The following is a 24903-nucleotide window of genomic DNA, read 5'->3' on the forward strand; positions in this document are numbered from 1 at the left end:
GATCACTGGCAAGCTAGGGGTTAAATACTCTTTAAATCAAATTAAATTAGCTAAATGGCTCTGAAAGGAGCGTTTAGGTTTTTAAAAAATTACAACAACAAAAATTAACCCCTAAAAAAATGCACAGACAGCAAAAATGTAGAGCTATGCTAATGCCAGTGATTTATAGCGATCACTGGCAAGCTAGGGGTTAAATACTCTTTAAATTAAATTAAATTAGCTAAATGGCTCTGAAAGGAGCCTTTGGTTTTTTAAAAAATTACAACAACACAAATTAACCCCTAAAAAAATTCACAGACAGCAAAAATGTACAGCTATGCTAATGCCAGTGATGTATAGCGATCACTGGCAAGCTAGGGGTTAAATACTATTTAAATTAAATTAAATTAGCTAAATGGCTCTGAAAGGAGCGTTTAGGTTTTTAAAAAATTACAACAACAAAAATTAACCCCTAAAAAATGCACAGACAGCAAAAAATTACAGCTATGCTAATGCCAGTGATGTATAGCGATCACTGGCAAGCTAGGGTTAAATAGTCTTTAAATTAAATTAAATTAGCTAAATGGCTCTGAAAGGAGCCTTTGAGTTTTTAAAAAAAAATACAACAACAAAAATTAACCCCTAAAAAAATGCACAGACAGCAAAAAAAAGTGCAGCTGTGCTACTGCCAGTGATTTATAGTGATCACTGGCAAGCTAGGGGTTAATGGCTCTGAAAAGAGCCTTTGGATTTTAAATTTTTTAACAAATAAAAGAAATAAATCTCTCTCTGCTAAAATACAGGTCTCTCTCTTTTTCCAACAAAATGGCAAGTGAGGAGAGGGGGGAGATCCACACTGATCAGAGTCAATATTTACAAATATTGACATGATCAGACAAATGGGGTATTTTATTATTATTTTTTTTTTTTCTAAGAAGGCTCAGATTGGGTGACCCTAGCTTGCCCCTATGGTGAGACAGGCTAGGGACACCCCCAGATGCCCCATGATGCACCGAGCATCGCCATTTTGGAAGCCTCATGGGGGAGGGGGGGGGGCGCTATATGTGGGCTTTATTATTTTATATATTATATTTTTTTTTTACATTTTTACTTTGATTTATATACTAACTAAGTGCCTCGACCCACCGAGGCACTTAGCACACTAGCAGAGCATCGGAAGCGTGTCCGATCGCTTCCGATGCTCTGCTGCAGTGCCGGGCTCCACGTGGAGCAAAACCGGAAGTGATCACTCAAGGGGGAGTGATCGCTCCGGTCCCGGCACTCCGTAACAGCACTGCAGGGATGCCCAGACATCGAGGCATCCCTGCAGTACTGTAATAGTGCCTGGAAGCGATCTTGATCGCTTCCAGCACTCACTTTAGCCGAGGACGTGCAGGGTACGTCGTCAGGCGTTAACTGCCTTTTTTTTTCAGACGTACCCTGCACGTCCTCGGTCACTAAGGGGTTAAAGAGATAACCCAGAGAATATCCTATAAGTTATTCTGCCTAAACAGTTGCATAAATACACTAAATGGATTGCACAGCTGCATTACATAAGGAAGTAACTGAGTGTGATGTGCTGCAGAGTTGTTGTATATTAAAGAGATAACCCAGAGAATATCCTATAAGTTATTCTGCCTAAACAGTTGCATAAATACACTAAATGGATTGCACAGCTGCATTACATAAGGAAGTAACTGAGTGTGATGTGCTGCAGAGTTGTTGTATATTAAAGAGATAACCCAGAGAATATTCTAGAAGTTATTCTGCCTAAACAGTTGCATAAATACACTAAATGGATTGCACAGCTGCATTACATAAGGAAGTAACTGAGTGTGATGTGCTGCAGAGTTGTATATTAAAGAGATAACCCAGAGAATATTCTAGAAGTTATTCTGCCTGAACAGTTTGCACAAATACACTAAATGGATTGCACAGCTGCATTACATAAGGAAGTAACTGAGTGTGATGTGCTGCAGAGTTGTTGTATATTAAAGAGATAACCCAGAGAATATTCTAGAAGTTATTCTACCTAAACAGTTGCATAAATACACTAAATGGATTGCACAGCTGCATTACATAAGGAAGTAACTGAGTGTGATATGCTGCAGAGTTGTTGTATATTAAAGAGATAACCCAGAGAATATTCTAGAAGTTATTCTGCCTGAATAGTTTGCATAAATACACTAAATGGATTGCACAGCTGCATTACATAAGGAAGTAACTGAGTGTGATGTGCTGGAGAGTGTATATTAAAGAGATAACCCAGAGAATATTCTAGAAGTTATTCTGCTTAAACAGTTTGCATAAATACACTAAATGGATTGCATAGCAGCATTACATAAGGAAGTAACTGAGTGTGATGTGCTGCAGAGTTGTTGTATATTAAAGAGATAACACAGAGAATATTCTAGAAGTTATTCTGCCTAAACAGTTGCATAAATACACTAAATGATTGCACAGCTGCATTACATAAGGAATAACTGAGTGTGATGTGCTGCAGAGTTGTATATTAAAGAGATAACCCAGAGAATATTCTAGAAGTTATTCTGCCTGAACAGTTTGCACAAATACACTAAATGGATTGCACAGCTGCATTACATAAGGAAGTAACTGAGTGTGATGTGCTGCAGAGTTGTTGTATATTAAAGAGATAACCCAGAGAATATTCTAGAAGTTATTCTGCTTAAACAGTTTGCATAAATACACTAAATGGATTGCACAGCTGCATTACATAAGGAAGTAACTGAGTGTGATGTGCTGCAGAGTTGTTGTATATTAAAGAGATAACCCAGAGAATATTCTAGAAGTTATTCTGCCTAAACAGTTGCATAAATACACTAAATGGATTGCACAGCTGCATTACATAAGGAAGTAACTGAGTGTGATGTGCTGCAGAGTTGTTGTATATTAAAGAGATAACCCAGAGAATATTCTAGAAGTTATTCTGCCTAAACAGTTTGCATAAATACACTAAATGGATTGCACAGCTGGATTACATAAAGAAGTAACTGAGTGTGATATGCTGCAGAGTTGTTGTATATTAAAGAGATAACCCAGAGAATATTCTAGAAGTTATTCTGCCTAAACAGTTTGCATAAATACACTAAATGGATTGCACAGCTGCATTACATAAGGAAGTAACTGAGTGTGATGTGCTGCAGAGTTGTTGTATATTAAAGAGATAACACAGAGAATATTCTAGAAGTTATTCTGCCTAAACAGTTGCATAAATACACTAAATGATTGCACAGCTGCATTACATAAGGAATAACTGAGTGTGATGTGCTGCAGAGTTGTTGTATATTAAAGAGATAACACAGAGAATATTCTAGAAGTTATTCTGCCTAAACAGTTGCATAAATACACTAAATGGATTGCACAGCTGCATTACATAAGGAAGTAACTGAGTGTGATGTATTTTAAAGAGATAACCCAGAGAATATCCTATAAGTTATTCTGCCTAAACAGTTGCATAAATACACTAAATGGATTGCACAGCTGCATTACATAAGGAAGTAACTGAGTGTGATGTGCTGCAGAGTTGTTGTATATTAAAGAGATAACCCAGAGAATATTCTAGAAGTTATTCTGCCTAAACAGTTGCATAAATACACTAAATGGATTGCACAGCTGCATTACATAAGGAAGTAACTGAGTGTGATGTATATTAAAGAGATAACCCAGAGAATATCCTATAAGTTATTCTGCCTGAACAGTTTCCATAAATACACTGACTGGATTTATAAAGCTACATTACATAAGGGCATAACTGTGAGATTTCTGCAGCTGTTTGTAGTAAAAGAGTGACTGACTTTGCAGTATAAGGCAAGTGGATTGCTGAAATTCAGTAATAAAGTAGAGACTTATGTTATTCAGTATTTCTGAGGAGAAGTTTTCTTGAGCACTGCATCGATCACAAGCAGCGCTCTCTAGCTTCGTTCACAAGCAGCAAGGGATAATTACCTCAACTAAATTCTATTTAGTATATGAAATTGCATTGTACAGCACCACCTCAAAGTATTTTACAACAACAGTTATGTTATTATTTCATGAGCTCATGAAGGACTTCTGAGTTAAAAAAAGGTATACTGATGTCATAAGAAGATATTGTGATTAATATTATTATTTGTATTTGTTGCACTGTATGTTATTGGTTAAACACTTTATAATAATCAAAGTAACATTTTATTTGAAGATTTCTTGTGTGGTTATTACTTGTTTTCTTTTTGTACTAAAATCTTATAGGACCCCACACCCTGTTATTCTAGGGTGTCCCCTATAGGTGGAGGCACTGCGTCATACAGGCATCCCTTATATACCTGATTTCAACCCCCCTCCTACTCCCACTCTGCGAAGGCTTAGTTCTCATACACGAAACAGGTAGACAGCATTACACTATCACCCACCTCAGGGAAGGTCAGGAAAGGGTGTTACATATTTAAAAAAAATACTTTTTAATGTTACAATTATGCATAATATGTTGAATTAAAGCACACTTTTATTCAAGACCTTTGTGGTGTGCGATACCCATTCTCTCACTCCCCATACACGCTTGACAAAGGATTTCCTCCAGGACAAACACTACAGCCACCTTTCGAAGTGGTTAATCTTCTGCTGGAGAGGTGAGGATTGTATTCAAGGAGAGAAGTATAAGTTGCAAGCATAAGGGGATTGGATTGCCTTCCTTAGTGGATATTCACTACTCAGAGTCTTATCTATACCTCATAAGGTTGAGGTGGAAACACGTGAGTTTGCATTTGTTACTGCACTACTGAAATTTGAATAAGTGTCTTAACATACTACACCAGTAGGTTTCTTTTGCTGTGCGCCCTTCCCTCTTCTGTTCCAGAATTTCTTTTCCTAAGGAGTTTTCCTGTACACAGGGAGACTCCGTTTACCTTTGGGATTAGGCTGCAGGTGGAAGTGATTAACCTCGTCTCCCTCCAGATATCATCACTGGTGTCATTGGAAAAAAGAAAGGGAGACCTATACATATAGGACAATACTGGAACATACTTTTATTGATTGGGACTTCCCAGGTTCATAGCGCTGTAATATTCTGTTTGTATTTTGTATGTCTATATGTGTATGTATATTTGTATGTGTGTATGTATATTTGTATGTGTGTGTATGCATATATGTATGTGTGTATGTATATTTGTATGTGTGTGTATGTATATATGTGTGTATGTTATTTGTATGTGTGTATGTATATATGTGTGTATGTATTTTTGTATGTGTGTGTATGTATATATGTGTGCATGTATATTTGTATGTGTGTGTATGTATATATGTGTGCATGTATATTTGTATGTGTGTATGTATATTTGTGTGTTTGAGTATGTATATTTGTATGTGTGTGTATATGTGTGTATGTATATTTGTATGTGTGTATGTATATATGTGTGTATGTATTTTTGTATGTGTGTGTATATATATATGTGTGCATGTATATTTGTATGTGTGTATGTATATTTGTGTGTTTGTGTATTTATATTTGTATGTGTGTATATATGTGTGTATGCATATATGTATGTGTGTATGTATATTTGTGTGTTTGTGTATTTGTATTTGTATGTGTGTATATATGTGTGTATGCATATATGTATGTGTGTATGTATATTTGTATGTGTGTGTATGTATATATTTGTGTATGTATATTTGTATGTGTGTGTACGTATATATGTGTGCATGTATATTTGTATGTGTGTATGTATATTTGTGTGTATGTATATTTGTATGTGTGTGTATGTATATATGTGTGTATGTATATTTGTATGTGTGTGTACGTATATATGTGTGCATGTATATTTGTATGTGTGTATGTATATTTGTGTGTTTGAGTATGTATATTTGTATGTGTGTGTATATGTGTGTATGTATATTTGTATGTGTGTATGTATATATGTGTGTATGTATTTTTGTATGTGTGTGTATGTATATATGTGTGTATGTGCAGTATATTGTGTGTATATGTGTGTATGTATATTTGTATGTGTGTACATACATATATATGTGTCTGTAGATTTGTATGTGTGTGTACATATCTATGTGTGTATGTATATTTGTATGTGTGTACATACATATATATGTGTCTGTATACTTGTATGTGTGTGTAAGTATATATGTGAGTATGCATATTTGTATGTGTGTGTACATATATATGTGTGCATGTTTATTTGTATGTGTGTATACATATATATGTGTGTATGTATATATGTATGTTTATGTATATATGTATATGTATATTTGTATGTGTGTGTACATATTTATATGTGTATGTATATTTGTATGTGTATGTATATATGTGTGCATGTTTTTTTGTTTGTATATATGTGTGTATGTATATTTGTATGTGTGTATGTTTATTTTTATGTGTGTGTATGTATAGTTGTATGTTGTATGTATATATATATATATATATAAAAGCTAGGAAAGGGAGGGCACTCTCAGGATTTATATACATAAAAGTTAGTTTATTGTTTATAACAACAACGTTAGAAAGTCATAAGGATAGGTCAACGTCTCGGCTTACATAGAAGCCTTCATCAAGACAGATGAACAACTGTTAAACGAAGAAGAAAAAATAACAGATTTAAAAACACAAAGCACCGCATCAATACATAATCCCACCACCAAATTGTTTGCAGGCAGAAAAATAAATCCACAAATAATGAAAATAAACATAGAAAAAATAAAAATAAAAATAAAAATAAGGCAAACCCATACACATAGCGCTAGGAGATACAACAATACAGTCCCTCCAATACTCTCAATCTGCTCTGGATATACACTGGTGGGGTATATATTATAATCTTAGCAAGCAAACAAAGCGTATGTAACCCAATTGTAGGTAAAACACCATACGGCTGGCCTGCCATATACATAAAAGACCCTTCAAAAGAGACTAGCAAGTCCCCATACCTCATTAGAAACCGCCTCAGGCTCTGAGACCATATACAGTTGTTCTAATGTTACAAAGCAGATGGGTGCACCATACATAGTTAAAACAAAAACAAAAAACATTTTTATACGCTGATGCATACACCCCTAAAAGTGGTAAGCCAACCAGGCACCGCCCCTTAAGGAGACAAATCCCCATTATAAGTCAGTTAAAACAAGTGCCCTGCTACCCGATCCATCAAGCTGAACCGGGTTCTAGAGAGCCTTAGCCTGATAGTATCACACTATACGTTCTTAGACGCAAGGAACAGACCATAGCACACACAATGATAGTATCCACAAGTGTCAAAGGCTAACATTATAGTAACCTGCCTATACAACATTTAGACCAGGGTTATACATTTAGCAACAGAAAGGCACTATATCACTATTCCTGATGCTCATTTATCTCGCATCTGACAACCTGACATTGCGTGCAGTAGTCACGCTGGACCCTACCTTCAAAGAAAACCACAACCACGTATACGAGCATGTGAACATCTTAGTATTGCACTCGTAACACTTTCAAAAGACTCAACTAGATCTACAGTCATGTGCACACCTTAGTATTGCACTAGTACCCCCTAAGTACATACGCATGTACCTTACCAGCATTTGACAGTAGTTACAACATTGCAAATCCATACTGCCGTTAATACGTGCCCTAGGGAAGACCCATGAGTGGTCTGCATTGTTATTCAAAGGGATGAAAAATGAGGACTACTATTCAGGACTTACAAGCATGTTTTTGAAATATCAACTTGTCCTTGTATTGCTCATTTCTATAAAAGCATGTTAACTGGATCATATAATTCCTCAATAAAAATTGTTAAAAAATAAAATAGCGCCTGCACTCCTTTTCTGTAATCAGCTAGAGAGGGAAAGACTCGGTAGAGTTTGGTAATTTTTGAGCCAGGTAAAGTGATTTGGTCCCCTAATAACTAATCAAAGAATTTAAATAATTTATTTAAATTAAGATCAATCATTTGTTTTTTGGTTTTAATTTATTGTTAAATGTAATTGTATATATAATATTTAGTGCTGTCCCAGGCAAAGGTCTAGTTGGAGTTATGCGCTTGATTATATTTTTATATGAAGTACTGAAATTTAATTAAGGACATAACTCCAATCTGCACTGAGATGTAAAAGAGACCTTAAGCTATTTTTCCTCTTTTACACCTAGTTGAATATGCCTTAATGTTTGAGACCTTATCAACAGCTACCTGTTTGCACGTTCAATGGAAACTGGGTGTAAATTTGGGCTTTTTGGCTTCTATTATTTTCTATGGGACGCATGCACCATTAGAAACTGTCAATAAGCGTAATGCCTTTCAACAGCATTTTTTTCTTTTCTTTTTGAGACCTTGCACAAAAATGTTTACGGCTCAATGGGAATGAGCCCTAAGTAATTACTGGGTTATTGGAATGAAGAAAATACCTATTCATGAGTGCTCACACACCATCAGGCCCATTTATCAAGCTCCGCACCGCTGCTCCATAACCCTGTCCGCCTGCTCTGAACAGGCGGACAGGAATCGCCGGACATCAACCCGATCGAATACGATCGGGTTGATTGACAGCTCCCTGCTGGTGGCCGATTGGCCGCGAGTCAGCAGGGGGCGGCGTTGCACCAGCAGCTCTTGTGAGCTGCTGGTGCAATGTTAAATGCGGAGAGCGTATTGCTCTCCGCATTTAGCGAGGTCTTGCGGACCTGATCCGCAGTGTCGGATCAGGTCCGCAAGCCCTTTGATAAATGGGCCTGTAATAGTCATGTTGATAGAACAATTACTGATATATAAGTGCCTTGATGTATGGAATCTAAAGTTAAACTCCCTCTTTATGAAACAAAATGGGAAGTTGGTTTGGAATTATTATTGACCGGTCTAAACCTTTTTTTTGTTTACAGTGAAATTTCGAGTTGTATCTCTAAAAGAGGATTTTCTGCCAAACAACATACAGGTACAATGCACTAAAATATTTGTGTAAACCAATAAGGATATCAGAGAGGGAAGTGGTGCGCACGAATCTGTATACACAAGTATCCGACAGCCATATTTATTAGTTAAAAACAATATTGGCCATTAGAAACCCAATAAATCTATTTTGTACATGAAAGAACATTATTTGTACATGTTAAACGTACCTTTTATTTTTATATATACAGCATTATGTTTAAAGGGAAACTGAACCCAAATTTTGTATTTTGTGATTCAGAAAGAGCATGACATTTTAAGCAACTTTCTAATTTATTCCTATTATCAAATTTTCTTCATTCTCTTGGTATCTTTATTTGAAATGCACGAATGTAAGTTTAGATGCCAGACCATTTTTGGTGAACAACCTGGGTTGTCCTCGCGGATTGGCGGATAAATTCATCCACCAATAAAAAAGTGCTGTCCAGAGTACTGAACAAAATTTTTTAGATGCCTTATTTTTCAAATAAAGATAGCAAGAGAACGAGGAAATTTTCGGATAGATTTAGAGTTCTGCGGCCAAAGGGGTGCGTTAGCTACGCGTGCTTTTTTTCACCCGCACCTTTTAAATACCGCTGGTATTTAGAGTTCTCTGAAGGGCTGCGTTAGGATCCAAAAAGGGAGCGTAGAGCATAATTTACCGCCACTGCAACTCTCGATACCAGCGGTGCTTACGGACGCGGCCAGCTTCAAAAACGTGCTCGTGCACGATTCCCCCATAGGAAACAATGGGGCTGTTTGAGCTGAAAAAAAACCTAACACCTGCAAAAAAGCAGCGTTCAGCTCCTAACGCAACCCCCTTGTTTCCTATGGGGAAACACTTCCTATGTCTGCACCTAACACCCTAACATGTACCCCGAGTCTAAACACCCCTAACCTTACACTTATTAACCCCTAATCTGCTGCCCTGCTATTGCTGACCCCTCATATTATTATTAACCCCTAAACAGCCGCTCCGTACACCGCCGCAACCTACGTTATCCCTATGTACCCCTAATCTGCTGCCCCTAACACCGCCGACCCCTATATTATATTTATTAACCCTAATCTGCTGCCCCCGCTATCGCTGACCCCTGCATATTATTATTAACCCCTAATCTGCCGCTCCGTACACCGCCGCAACCTACGTTATCCCTATGTACCCCTAATCTGCTGCCCCTAACACCGCCGACCCCGATATTATATTTATTAACCCCTAATCTGCCGTCCCCAACGTCGCCGCCACCTACCTACAATTATTAACCCCTAATCTGCCGACCGGGCCTCACCGCTACTATATAAATTTATTAACCCCTAATCCGCCTCACTAACCCTATAATAAATAGTATTAACCCCTAATCTGCCCTCCCTAACATCGCCGACACCTAACTTCAAGTATTAACCCCTAATCTGCCGACCGGACCTTACCGCTACTCTAATACATTTATTAACCCCTAAAGCTAAGTCTAACTTTAACCCTAACACCCCCCTAAGTTAAATATAATTTAAATCTAACGAAATAAATTAACTCTTATTAAATAAATTATTCCTATTTAAAGCTAAATACTTACCTGTAAAATAAATCCTAATATAGCTACAATATAATTATAATTTATATTGTAGCTATTTTAGGATTAATATTTATTTTACAGGCAACTTTGTAATTATTTTAACCAGGTACAATAGCTATTAAATAGTTAATAACTATTTAATAGCTACCTAGTTAAATAATTACAAAATTACCTGTAAAATAAATCCTAACCTATTACAATTAAACCTAACACTACACTATCAATAAATTAATTAAATAAAATACCTACAATTAAACCTAACCCTACATTATCAATAAAAAAAAAAATTAATTAAATAAATACCTACATTAAAAAAAAAAAACCTAAAAAAAAAAAAAACCCTACACTATCAATAAATTAATTAAATACAATACCTACAAATAAATACAATTAAATAAACTAACTAAATACAAAAAATAAAAAAGAACTAAGTTACAAAAAATAAAAAATATTTACAAACATTAGAAAAATATTACAACAATTTTAAACTAATTACAGCTACTCTAAGCCCCCTAATAAAATAACAAAGCCCCCCAAAATAAAAAAATGCCCTACCCTATTCTAAAATTAAAATAGAAAAGCTCTTTTACCTTACCAGCCCTTAAAAGGGCCTTTTGCGGGGCATGCCCCAAAGAATTCAGCTCTTTTGCCTGTAAAAAAAACCATACAATACCCCCCCCAACGTTACAACCCACCACCCACATACCCCTAATCTAACCCAAACCCCCTTAAATAAACCTAACACTAAGCCCCTGAAGATCTTCCTACCTTGTCTTCACCATGCCAGGTATCACCGATCGCTCCAGGCTCCGAAATCTTCATCCAAGCCCAAGCGGGGGCTGGAGATCCCATTCCGGCTGAAGTTTTCTATCAAGCGACTTCTGAAGAGGTCCAGAAGAGGCTCCAAAGTCTTCATCCTATCCGGGCAGAAGAGTAGATCCGGACCGGCAACCATCTTCTTCCAAGCGGTGACAAGCGGCATCTTCTATCTTCATCCGATGCAAGCGGCTCCATGTTGAAGACCTCCGGCGCGGATCCATCCTCTTCTTGCGACGTCCTAAGTCCGAATGAAGGTTCCTTTAAATGACGTCATCCAAGATGGCGTCCCTCGAATTCCGATTGGCTGATAGGATTCTATCAGCCAATCGGAATTAAGGTAGGAAAAATCTGATTGGCTGATGGAATCAGCCAATCAGATTCAAGTTCAATCCGATTGGCTGATCCAATCAGCCAATCAGATTACGCTTGCATTCTATTGGCTGATCGGAACAGCCAATAGGATGCGAGCTCAATCTGATTGGCTATTCAATCAGCCAATCGGATTTTCCCTACCTTAATTCCGATTGGCTGATAGAATCCTATCAGCCAATCGGAATTCAAGGGACGCCATCTTGGATGACGTCATTTAAAGGAACCTTCATTCGGACTTAGGACGTCACAAGAAGAGGATGGATCCGCGCCGGAGGTCTTCAACATGGAGCCGCTTGCCATCGGATGAAGATAGAAGATGCCGCTTGTCACCGCTTGAAAGAAGATGGTTGCCGGTCCGGATCTACTCTTCTGCCTGGATAGGATGAAGACTTTGGAGCCTCTTCTGGACCTCTTCAGCCGTCGCTTGATAGAAGACTTCAGCCGGAATGTGGATCTCCAGCCCCGCTTGGGCTTGGATGAAGATTTCGGAGCCTGGAGCGATCGGTGATACCTGGCATGGTGAAGACAAGGTAGGAAGATCTTCAGGGGCTTAGTGTTAGGTTTATTTAAGGGGGGTTTGGGTTAGATTAGGGGTATGTGGGTGGTGGGTTGTAATGTTTGGGGGGGGTATTGTATGTTTTTTTTTTCAGGTAAAAGAGCTGAATTCTTTGGGGTATGCCCCGCCAAAGGCCCTTTTAAGGGCTGGTAAGGGTAAAAGAGCTTTTCTATTTTAATTTTAGAATAGGGTAGGGCATTTTTTTATTTGGGGGGCTTTGTTATTTTATTAGGGGGCTTAGAGTAGGTGTAATTAGCTTAAAATTGTTGTAATATTTTTCTTATGTTTGTAATTAATTTTTTTATTTTTTGTAACTTAGCTTTTTTTATTTTTTGTACTTTAGTTAGTTTATTTAATTGTATTTTATTTGTAGGTATTTTATTTAATTAATTTATTGATAGTGTAGTGTTAGGTTTAATTGTAGATAATTGTAGGTATTTTATTTAATTAAGTTATTGATAGTAATTTGTAATTATTTTAACTAGGGTAACTATTAAATAGTTTTATTAACTATTTAATAGCTATTGTACCTGGTTAGAAATAAATAGAAAGTTGCCTGTTAAAATAAATATTTAAATATTAATCCTAAATAGCTACAATATAATTTATAATTTATATTGTAGCTATATTAGGGTTTATTTTACAGGTAATGTATTTAGCTTTAAATATGATTAATTTATTTAATAAGAGTTTAATTTATTTCGTTAGATTTAAATTATATTTAATTTAGGGGGGGGTGTTAGGGTTACGGTTAGACGTTAGCTTTAGGGTTAATAAATGTATTATAGTAGCGTGAGCTCCGGTCGGCAGATTAGGGGTTAATACTTGAAGTTAGGTTCGGCGATGTTAGGGAGGGCAGATTAGGGTTTAATACTATTTATTATAGGGTTAGTGAGGCGGATTAGGGGTTAATAACTTTATTATAGTAGCGGTGAGCTCCGCTCGGCAGAGTAGGGGTTAATAATTGTAGGTAGGACGGCGGGCGACGTTGGGGGCGGCATATTAGGGGTTAATAAATATAAATAGGGGTCGGCGGTGTTAGGGGGCAGCAGATTAGGGGGTTCATAGGGATAACGTAGGTTGCGGCGGGTGTGCGGTCGGCAGATTAGGGGTTACATTTTTTTATTATAGTGGCGGCAATGTGGGGGGGCCTCGGTTTAGGGGTGCATAGGTAGTTTATGGGTGTTAGTGTACTTAGAGCACAGTAGTTAAGAGCTTTATGAACCGGCGTTAGCCCAGAAAGCTCTTAACTCCTGACTTTTTCTGTGTTGGAGTTTTGTCGTTAGATTTCTAACGCTCACTCAGCCACGACTCTAAGTACCGGCGTTAGAAAGATCCCCATTGAAAAGAATAGGATGCGCAAATGGCGTAGGGGGCTGCGGTATGGAAAAGTTGCGGCTGCAAAGTGGTGCGTTAGACCCTTTCCTGACTGACTCTAAATACCAGCGGTAGCCCAAAACCAGCGTTAGGAGCCTCTAACGCTGGTTTTGACGGCTACGCCAAACTCTAAATCTAGCCGTTTGATAATAGGAGTAAATTAGGAAAGTTGCTTAAAATTTCATGCTCAATCTGAATCACAAAAGCAAAAATTTGGGTACAGTGTCCCTTTAAGCTACTTATTTTGATTTTAAGTATCAGGAAGAGCATGTTTGTGCACAAGTGTTTCATTGGATAGTAAATTACTAATAAGGACAGCTCTGTTGTTGGGACACAATTGTCCCAAAGACAAACAAAAATATCTTTATTTTTCAGCACAGGGACATCTATTGAACTAAATACATTAAATTCCATTCACAGTTTTGGATGAAACAAAGAAAATAAATCTGACTTTATGTCTCAAACAATTCCCTAACACCACATGGGAACTCGACGATCTACTGATTTAATTAGTGTGTGCCCTAACACCACATGGGAACTCGAGATCTACTGATTTAATTAGTGTGTGTTTCCTAACAGATATCCTCATATTAATATGTACATTTCCTGTGTCTCTTTGATTAGAGGTTTCCCTCTAAATCGTTCAGATTTCTTACAAAGTTTCAGAATTATCTTCAGCCAGAGCAATAAAATACTTTTCTTAGTTACAATCCCTACTCAACGCCACAACTACCGCTAAGTAGAGCCCGCTAATCTTTCTATCCTTACCTGTCTCCTCCTATCTTCTCGCATAATACAAAGGAATTTTTATTGGCTACTGTTGGCCATTAAATTAACTCAATTGCTGTGGGCTTTATGACATCAGAACTCACTAGAGGTTGACAAATGCAGTGTATAAACCTTATTATTCTATATATATAGTTGTAGAGGGCCAGCAGAAAATAACAGATGCACTTACTGGGATTTGATCGTTACCTTTATTTGTAACGTTTCAGGGTGTTACCCCCTTCATCAATAATAAAAAATAACAAATCAGTTGTTATTTTTTATTGTCTGACTAACAACCCCAAAACATTACAAATAAAGGTAACGATCAAAACCCAGTGAGTGCATCCGTTATTTTCTGCTTATATATATATATTATATTGTGAGATTGATCCGACCTAGTTATCAAATCCTCAAGAAACTAATTGGTAGTTTTTTTTAATTTTATTAGAATAGTTATGTTAGGTTAATTTATAGTTTAAACTTACACCTAGATTTAGAGTTTTGCGTTAGAAGGGGTGCGTTAGCTACGCTTGTTTCCCCCCCCCCCCCGCACCTTTTAAAGAAACGCTGATATTTAGAGTTCTCTGAAGGGCTGCGTTAGGCTCCAAAAAGGGAGCATAGAGCATAATTTACCGCCACTTCAACTCTAAATACCAGCGTTGCTTATGGACGCGGCCAGCTTCAAAAACGTGCTCGTGCACGATATCCCCATAGGAAACAATGGGGCAGTTTGAGCTGAAAAAAAACCTAACACCTGCAAAAAAGCAGGCGTTCAGCTCCTAAAACAGCCCCATTGTTTCCTATGGGGAAACACTTCCTAAGTCTGCACCTAACACCCTAACATGTACCCCGAGTCTAAACACCCCTAACCCATTACACTTATTAACCCCTAATCTGCCGCCCCCCGCTATCGCTGAGCCCCTGCATTTATTATTAACCCCTAATCTGCCGCTCCGTACACCGCTGCAACCATTATTATAGCTATGTACCCATAATCTGCTGCCCCTAAACATCGCCGACACCCTATATTATATTTCTTAACCCCTAATCTGCCCCCCAACGTTGCCCGCTACCTAACTACACTTATTAACCCCTTAATCTGCCGACCGGACCTCGCCGCCACTATAATAAATTTATTAACCCCTAAACCGCCACACTCCCACCTCAAAAACCCTATAATAAATAGTATTAACCCCTAATCTGCCCTCCCTAACATCGCCAACACCTAACTTCAAGTATTAACCCCTAATCTGCCGATCGGGACCTCGCCGCTACTTCTATAAATGTATTAACCCTTAAAGCTAAGTCTAACCCTAAACACTTAACACCCCCCTAAGATAAATTGAATTTGAATCTAACTAAATAAAATAAATCTTATTAAATAAATTAATCCTATTTAAAGCTAAATACTTACCTGTAAAATAAACCCTAATATAGGCTACAATATAACAAATAATAATATTGTAGCTATTTTAGCATTTATATTTATTTTACAGGCAACTTGGTATTTATTTTAACTAGTTACAATAGCTATTAAATAGTTAGTAACTATTTAATAGCTACCTAGTTAAAATAAGGTACAAAATTACCTGTAAAAATAAATCCTAACCTAAGTTACAATTAAACCTAACACTACACTATCAATAAATTAATTAACTAAACTATCTACAATTATCTACAATTAAATCAACTAAACTAAATACAAAAAAAAAACACTAAATTACAAAAATAAAAAAAAGATTATAAGAATTTTAAACTAATTACACCTATTTCTAAGCCCCCTAAAAAAATAACAAAGCCCCCCAAAATAAAAAAAATGCCCTACCCTCATTCTAAAATAAAAAGTTAACAGCTCTATTACCTTACCAGCCCTTAAAAGGGGCCTTTTTGCGGGGCATGCCCCAAAGAAAACAGCTCTTTTGCATTAAAAAAAACATACAATACCCCCCCCCCAACATTACAACTCACCACCCACATACCCCTAATCTAACCCCAAACACCCCTTAATAAAACCTAACACTAAGCCCCTGAAGATCCCTCCCTACCTTATCTTCACCACGCCGGTTATCACCGATCCGTCCAGAAGAGGGTCCGAAGTCTTCATCCTATCCGCAAGAAGAGGTCCAGAAGAGGGTCCGAAGTCTTCATCCTATCCGGCAAGAAGAGGGACATCCAGACCGGTAGACATGTTCATCCAGGCGGCGTCTTCTATCTTCTATCTTCATCCATCCGGCGCGGAGCGGGACCATCTTGAAGCAGCCGACGCGAATCCAATCAACCAATCAGATTGAGCTTGCATTCTATTGGCTGTTCCGATCAGCCAATAGAATGTGAGCTCAATCTGATTGCTGATTGGATCAGCAATCGGATTGAACTTGAATCTGATTGGCTGATTCAATCAGCCAATCAGATTTTTCGTACCTTAATTCCGATTGGCTGATAGAATCCTATCAGCCAATCGGAATTCGAGGGACGCCATCTTGGATGACGTCACTTAAAGGAACCTTCATTCGTCGGGAGTCCGCCGTAAGAAGAGGATGGATCCGCGTCGGCTGCTTCAAGATGGTCCCCGCTCCGCGCCGGATGGATAAAGATAGAAGACGCCGCATGGATGAACATGTCTACCGGTCCGGATGTCCTCTTCTTTGCAGGATAGGATGAAGACTTCGGACCCTCTTCTGGACTCTTCTTAGTGTTAGATTTTTTAAGGGGGTGTTTGGGTTAGATTAGGGGTATGTGGGTGGTGGGTTGTAATGTGGGGGGGGGTATTGTATGTTGTGACAGACCCTTCTGTCAGGACTGAAGAGTTAACTGTGTTTAGCTTTAAGAATCTAATTTCTAAAGACAGGTTTTCTGGCCTCAGCTATTGTGTGCTATAATTACATTTAAGTAATAAACAGGCCATTGTTTAATCACCCTCAGAGAACAGACACTAGGTGATAAGACAAGCAAATGTGTTTAAGTTGTTATCTGCCTAAGTAAAGTATTTAAGTAATATAATTCTATTGTATCATGTCAAGGGCGCTTCTCCTTTTATCTAATGTACAACATTCTTTCAACCCCCATCTGAGGGGGGGTCAAAAACCTGTATAAATCTGTGTGCTGCCTTCAAATAAAGTTGTCATTCTGTTTTAAACCTGAAACTGGCTGGGTTGTGGAATTGCTGATTGTCTATGCAGGACATTGTTCATCTGGGGGTTAACCCTTGGTACACAGTTGGTACCGTAACATTGGTGGCAAGCGACGGAATGAACCTTATCGCCCAGAAGAGCAACTACACAAGCCAGTAACCTCAGGAAGAGGGGGATTATTACAATACTGACTAAGATGGAAAGAGTACCAGGGACAGAAGGAACAATGGGCCCAGCATAGCAGACAGAACCCCCGCAGAAGCAAGCTTTGATCGGGCGGTTAAAATAAGACTGGCACATTATGGCCCCAACCATCTGCGGAAATTATCGACCGGGTCATAGCAGCTGTGGAGGCCAACCTACTTCGCCAAAGCGGCGCTGCAGCAAACCCAGTGGAAAAGAGAAAAGTAAATTTTGCAGCTTTAAAAAACTTCCTGGAAACAGAAGGAGAGATTGATGGGTACCATTGCGGATTTTGAGAGGCAATGTGCCACTACACAAGGTACCCGCAGAGGACTGGGTCACGATATTATCCGGAAAATTATCCGGCCGGGCCAGTGAGGCTTTTCGGGCCATTCCAGATGAGGAAGTCGGGGATTATAATACTGTAAAAGAGGCTCTGCTCTCCAGTATGCGGTTACACCCGGAGGCATACCGGAGGCGGTTCAGAGACACTGTTAAATTGGGCTGGTGATTCCTACCTTGAGTGGGCATGTAAGGTGCACCGCACAGCAGCTCACTGGATGCGGGGTGCCAAGCCGTATCTGGGGAAGAGGTGCTGCAGCTATTCCTGTTGGAACATTGCTTCGACAAGTTACCCGCAGGAGTTCGAGAGTGGGTTCGGGACCGTAAACCTCCACCCTGCATGAAGCGGCTCGCTTGGCAGATGAGTATACGGATGCCCGCAAACTGGACACTGCTACCACTAGAGCCCCCTGCCAGAGTGGAGTACAGACCCCCAGTCACCCCAGCACCTGCCAGTTACCCAACCCACAGCACACCGCTATAGCCACACGGTCTCGGCCACGAACTACCCTCAGAGAGCCTGGTTCAATTCGCGGGCTACTCACGAACTATTCGGTGCTTTGGATGTAAGCAGACTAGGGCACAAAAGACCAGAGTGGTCCCTAAACGCAGCGAACCAAGCACAGTCCTGAGAGAAGAGCCCGCTAGCGGAATCCCACGTAATCCTCAGCCTGCGCCCGCTATGTAGAGGCGCAAGAATGCTGGGGCATCCTACATGAGGCAGACCTTGTGCAAGCTGCCCACCGGAATAACCGGCAACGTGGTTAAAGTGAATGGGAAGTGAGGTCAGTGGTCTACGGGAATACTGGTGCTACCATGACCTTGCTTCGAAAGAACTTGGTGTCTGAGAAACAGCACACAGGAGACACTGTGGCTGTGAGGGTAGCAGGGGGCACTGTGTTCCGCCTACCTGGTTGCCAGGGTGGCATTTGGATTGGGGAGGGGGCGCTAGACCTGTGAATGTGGGGGGTCATGAAGGATTTTACCAGCTGATGTTCTCCTTGGAAAATACATTGGTCCCCCTTGTTTTTCTGCCTATGCTCCCATGGGTCCCGCTGATGTTAACCCCTGTGACTACCCGTGCTCAGATCCGTTGCAGCAGAGACTGACCCCCTGCTGCTAAGGCCCCAGGACGCTGAGCTCAGTAAATCTCTATCCGCTATTGATATGTGGGAGTCACGTTACAATGCGCTGATGAAGGAGAAGAGTCACGTAGAGGATAAAATGGTCACGTTAAATAATCACGTAACAGTGCTAGTCGGGAGAGAAGAGGAGCGCAGGAGGAAAAAGCACGTTTAGGAATGTGAATCTCTGCTAGACAAGCTGCACCGACAGACTGCAGAAAACAACCAGCTTGAGAGTGGAACATGAAACATTAAGGGACAAACTTAGTGACACTGGGAGGGAAAGCTGACGCTGGCTCATAGGGAGGGTGCAGCAACTCAAGGGCACCCTATGTCAGTATGAAGGGATTGTGGATACCTATAAAGAGGCAGGTACAAAAACCACGTAAAGGAAGCCGATGATATTTTGAAGGACTGTTTTTAGCCCTAGTCGGGGCACTGAAGAGGTTGAACCCTTATTTATACAGGACAGGGATTCTCTCTCATAACGGGAATAACAGATGGATTGTCCCAGCAAAACTGACCATGCCTACCACCTCCTAGTCCGGTCATCCCCAGGTTGACCCGCAAAAGGGTCAAGCCGGGTCTGCCGGAGTGGTTCCACAAGGGGGGAGCTATGTGACAGAACCCTTCTGTCAGGACTGAAAAGAGTAACTGTGTTTAGCTTTAAGAATCTAATTTCTAAAGACAGGTTTTCTGGCCTCAGCTATTGTGTGCTATAATTACATTTAAGTAATAAAACAGGCCATTGTTTAATCACCCTCAGAGAACAGACACTAGGTGATAAGACAAGCCAAATGTGTTTAAGTTGTTATCTGCCTAAGTAAAGTATTTAAGTAATATAATTCTATTGTATCATGTCAAGGGCGCTTCTCCCTTTTATCTAATGTACAACATTCTTTCAACCCCCATCTGAGGGGGGTCAAAAACCTGTATAAATCTGTGTGCTGCCTTCAAATAAAGTTGTCATTCTGTTTTAAACCTGAAACTGGCTGGGTTGTGAATTGCTGATTGTCTATGCAGGACATTGTTCATCTGGGGTTAACCCTTGGTACACAGTTGGTACCAGTAACATATGTTTTTTTTAAATGCAAAAGAGCTGTTTTCTTTGGGGCATGCCCCGCAAAAAGGCCCTTTTAAGGGCTGGTAAGGTGTTAACTTTTTATTTTAGAATAGGGTAGAGCATTTTTTATTTTGGGGGGGCTTTGTTATTTTTTTAGGGGGCTTAGAGTAGGTGTAATTAGTTTAAAATTCTTGTAATCTTTTTTATTTTTTGTAATTTAGTGTTTGTTTGTTTTTGTAATTTAGTTTAGTTGATTTACTTGTAGATAATTGTAGATAGTTTAGTTAATTAATTTATTGAGAGTGTAGTGTTAGGTTTAATTGTAACTTAGGTTAGGATTTATTTTACAGGTAATTTTGTACTTATTTTAACTAGGTAGCTATTAAATAGTAAATAACTATTTAATAGCTATTGTACCTAGTTAAAATAAATACAAAGTTGCCTGTAAACAAAATATAAATCCTAAAATAGCTACAATATAATTATTCGTTATATTGTAGCTATATTAGGGTTTATTTTACAGGTAAGTATTTAGCTTTAAATAGGATTAATTTATTTAATAAGATTTGTTTTATTTCGTTAGATTTAAATTATATTTAATTTTAGGGGGGTGTTAGTGTTAGGGTTAGACTTAGCTTTAGGGGTTAATACATTTATTAGAGTAGCGGCGAGGTCCCGGTCGGCAGATTAGGGGTTAATAAGTGTAGTTAGGTAGGGGTGACGTTATGGTGGCAGATTAGGGGTTAATAAATATTATGTAGGTGTCGGCGATGTTAGGGGCAGCAGATTAGGGGTACATAGGGATAATGTAGGTTGTGGCGGTGTGCGTTCGGCAGATTAGGGGTTAAATTATTTTTATTAGATTGGCGGCGATGTGGGGGGACCTCGGTTTAGGGGTACATAGGTAGTTTATGGGTGTTAGTGTACTTTAGAGCACAGTAGTTAAGAGCTTTATGAACCGGGCGTTAGCCCCATAAAGCTCTTAACATCTGACTTTTTTTCTGCGGCTGGAGTTTTTTCGTTAGATTTCTAACGTTCACTTCAGCCAAGACTCTAAATACCGGAGTTAGAAAGATCCCATTGAAAAGATAGGATACGCAATTGACGTAAGTGGATCTGCGGTATGGAAAAGTCGCATCTGGAAAGTGAGCGTTAGACCCTTTCCTGACTGACTCTAAATACCAGCGGGCGGGCCAAAACCAGCGTTAGGACCCCTTAACGCTGGTTTGGATGGCTAACCAGCGTTAGTTTTTTTTATTTCACAGGTAAGTTTTTAATTATTTAAGATAGTTATATTTTATTTTATAGTTAGGAGTTGTTAGGTTTAGGGGTTAATAGTTTAATTTAGTGCTTTGTGATGTGGGGGGCTGGCAGTTTAGGGGTTAATAGGTTTATTTTAGTAGTTATGATGTGGGGGACTGGAGGTTTAGGGGTTAATACTTTATTATAGTGTTGCGATGTGGGGGGGGGGGCGGCGGTTTAGGGGTTAATAGGTTTATTAGGTGTCGGCGATGTCGGGGAGAGGCAGATTAGAGGTTAATAACTTTTATTAGTGTCAGCCATGTCGGGGAGCGGCGGAATAGGGGTTAATAATTTTATTTGTGTTGCGATGTCGGGGAGCGGCGGAATAGGGGTTAATCATTTTTATTAGTGTCAGCAATGTCAGGGAATGGCAGATTAGGGGTTAATAACTATTTTGTGTCGCTGATGTCGGGGAGCGGCAGACTAGGGATGTTTAGACAATGAGGCCAATTTAACAAATGTCTTGCGGACCTGATCCGACAGGGCGGATCAGGTCCGCAAGACATCGCTGAATGCAGAGAGCAATACGCTCGCCGTATTCAGCATTGCACCAGTAACTCTTGTGAGCTGCTGGTGCAATGCTGCCCCCTGCAGACTCGCGGCCAATCGGCCGCCAGCAGGGGGTGTCAATCAACCCGATCGTACTCGATCGGGGTTGAATTCCGACGATTTCTGTCCGCCTCATCAGAGCAGGCGGACAGGGTTATTGAGCAGCGGTCTTTGAAGACTCGCCAGAAACACGGGCCCTCAAGCTCCGTTAGGCCCCTAGGAGTTTATGTTAGGCTGTTAGGTTTAAACGTAACTTTCTTTTCCCCATAGACATTAATAGGGTTGCGCTATGGTGATCTCCATTCCGCGATCGCAGGTGTTTTTTTTCTAGCACTCTCTCCCCATTGATGTCTATGGGGGAAAGCGTGCACAAGCATGTAAACTCATCCCTTGGCTATTGTGCGGTATGGAGCTTATCGCACCATAACGCACAGCACAAGGAGGCTTTTCAGTAGCTCGTAATGGCAGCGCTATGGAGAGTGCAATAACGCAAACATTTTTTGGCGTTAGTTTTGCACAAAACTCATAATCTAGATGAATATGAGTTTAGATCATCTCATCTGAGCGGAGAGCTTGAGATCATTTCACCCTCTATATCATTGTTATGAGTTTTGTTACAAATGGGTAAAGACCTCAAATCTACAAAAAAAGATTTGATAATTTAACATTAGCATACACATTTTTTATATTTAGTTATCTTAGTTAAAGTATGAACAAATAAAAAAAATATTTTGTTCATATTGATAAATTATAATTAGTTAAAGTGTCATTTGTTATTCATTTGTGGGCAGACAGACGAAAGATTGTTAGATAGACAGACAGACGAAAGGTTGTTAGATAGACAGACAAACAAACAGACAGACGAAAGATTCTTAATAGATAGACAGACAGACAGACAGACAGACAGACGAAAGATTGTTAGATAGACAGACAGACGAAAGGTTGATAGATAGACAGACAGACGAAAAATTGTTAGATAGACAGACAGACAGACAGACGAAAGATTGTTAGATAGACAGACAGACAGACGAAAGATTGTTAGATAGATAGACAGACAGACAGACGAAAGATTGTTAGATAGACAGACAGACAGACAAAAGATTGTTAGATAGATAGACAGACAGACGAAAGATTGTTAGATAGACAGACGAAAGATTGTTAGATAGATAGACAGACAGACAGACAAAAGATTGTTAGATAGAAAGACAGACAAAAGATTATTAGATAGACAGACAGACAGACGAAAGATTGTTGGATAGACAGACAGACGAAAGATTCTTAGATAGATAGATAGACAGACAGACGAAAGATTGTTAGATAGACAGACAGACGAAAGATTGGTAGATAGATAGATAGATAGATAGATGAAAGATTGTTAGAAAGATAGATAGATAGATAGATAGATAGATAGATAGATAGATAGATTTATGTAAATATTTCAATATATTACATGTTTTTGCATATTCAATTATATTTAATTTTTATATTAACATTTTATCGCAATTTCTTTTTTACAGCTCCTTCTCATACAAATACAGGTAAAGAATCCTCTTCTACAGATAATGATAAAAGATATGAATAAGATTAAGTGATGCATGCCACCTGCCCTAGGTTTCCATATTCCCCAAATCTTCTAGCTAAATGTTGTCTTGCATACTCCTAATTTGTACATTCAAGAATTGTCTGTGTGTCATGATGCATGACACACAGTCATAGTTTTAATATCTAGAATCTCTAAATTATCAACATCTTTTTGATAGATATTGTCTTGTAACTTTTTAATTTGCATTATACAAAATGTCTCTCTCTATTATGGGCTAGATTTATCAAGCTGAGGCGGACAGGGGCGCATATACGAGACCCTGTCCGCCACAGCTCGCCTCTGGTGGGGCGAATTTCCCCAGAGGAATTTACCATTGCACACGAGTGCTATTTTGCGCGCACGTGCAATCCCGCTCCCTGCCCGTGCAAAGCCAATCACGTGTGGGCAGGAGCTGTCAATCTCCTCGGTCGGACTAGACCGTGGAGATTGAATTTCGCCACCTTGGAGGTGGCGAAAGGTTAGGAAAGCAGCAGTCTAATGACCGCTGCTTGTTAAATACAGCAAGCAGGTTCTCTTGTGAGAATCTGCAGCCCTAGGGGCTCAAAGGCTGGCGAAAGTCTTTGATAAATCGACCCCTATGTGCGTTTGTATTTTAATAAATGTAAAAAAAGACAAATGCTTCAATTTTTTAAGCATTTGATCGAAAAGATAAATGAATGTTGCTTTAATAAAAAAAAAGGGAATGCATGCGAGGAAATGTTCAAAAGGTCGCAACAGTTACGATAAAAGGGGGGAAAGGTGTCTCTACAGGTGGTAAGGCTTAAAAAAGCATGGGAGTATGGAAGCTTCAGTTTTGTTCTTAGCCATTCCTGACCCCATTACTATATATATATTTATATTATTTTGTGTGTGTGTGTACTGTATATATATATATATATTTATATTAATTTGTGTGTGTGTGTAATTATATATATATTTATATTAATTTGTGTGTGTGTGTGTGTGTGTGTGTGTACTGTATATATATATATCTATATATATATATTATATATTTATATTAATTTGTGTGTGTGTGTAATTATATATATATATATATTTATATTAATTTGTGTGCGTGTGTGTGTACTGTGTATATATATTTATATTAATTTGTGTGTGTGTGCACTGTATATATATATATATATTTATATTAAATTGTGTGTGTGTGCACTGTGTATATATATATATTTATATTAATTTGTGTGTGTGTGCACTGTGTAAATATATATATTTATATTAATTTGTGTGTGTGTGCACTGTGTATATATATATATATTTATATTAATTT

The 24903-nt window shown here is 38.9% G+C and overlaps 1 protein-coding gene across 1 annotated transcript in view; it reads left to right on the forward strand.

The window, feature by feature from the left end:
* LOC128635707 (alpha-2-macroglobulin) overlaps positions 1 to 24903 on the forward strand; it is an 806957-nt gene that overhangs the window by 76931 nt on the left and 705123 nt on the right. The window contains exons 4-5 of the mRNA XM_053688833.1: positions 8831 to 8883; positions 23551 to 23571. Of these exons, the coding sequence (XP_053544808.1) occupies positions 8831 to 8883; positions 23551 to 23571 (74 nt within the window). The remainder of the gene's footprint in view (positions 1 to 8830; positions 8884 to 23550; positions 23572 to 24903) is intronic.

Source organism: Bombina bombina, chromosome 7 (genome assembly GCF_027579735.1).
Source record: "Bombina bombina isolate aBomBom1 chromosome 7, aBomBom1.pri, whole genome shotgun sequence".
Taxonomy (NCBI): Eukaryota; Metazoa; Chordata; class Amphibia; order Anura; family Bombinatoridae; genus Bombina; species Bombina bombina.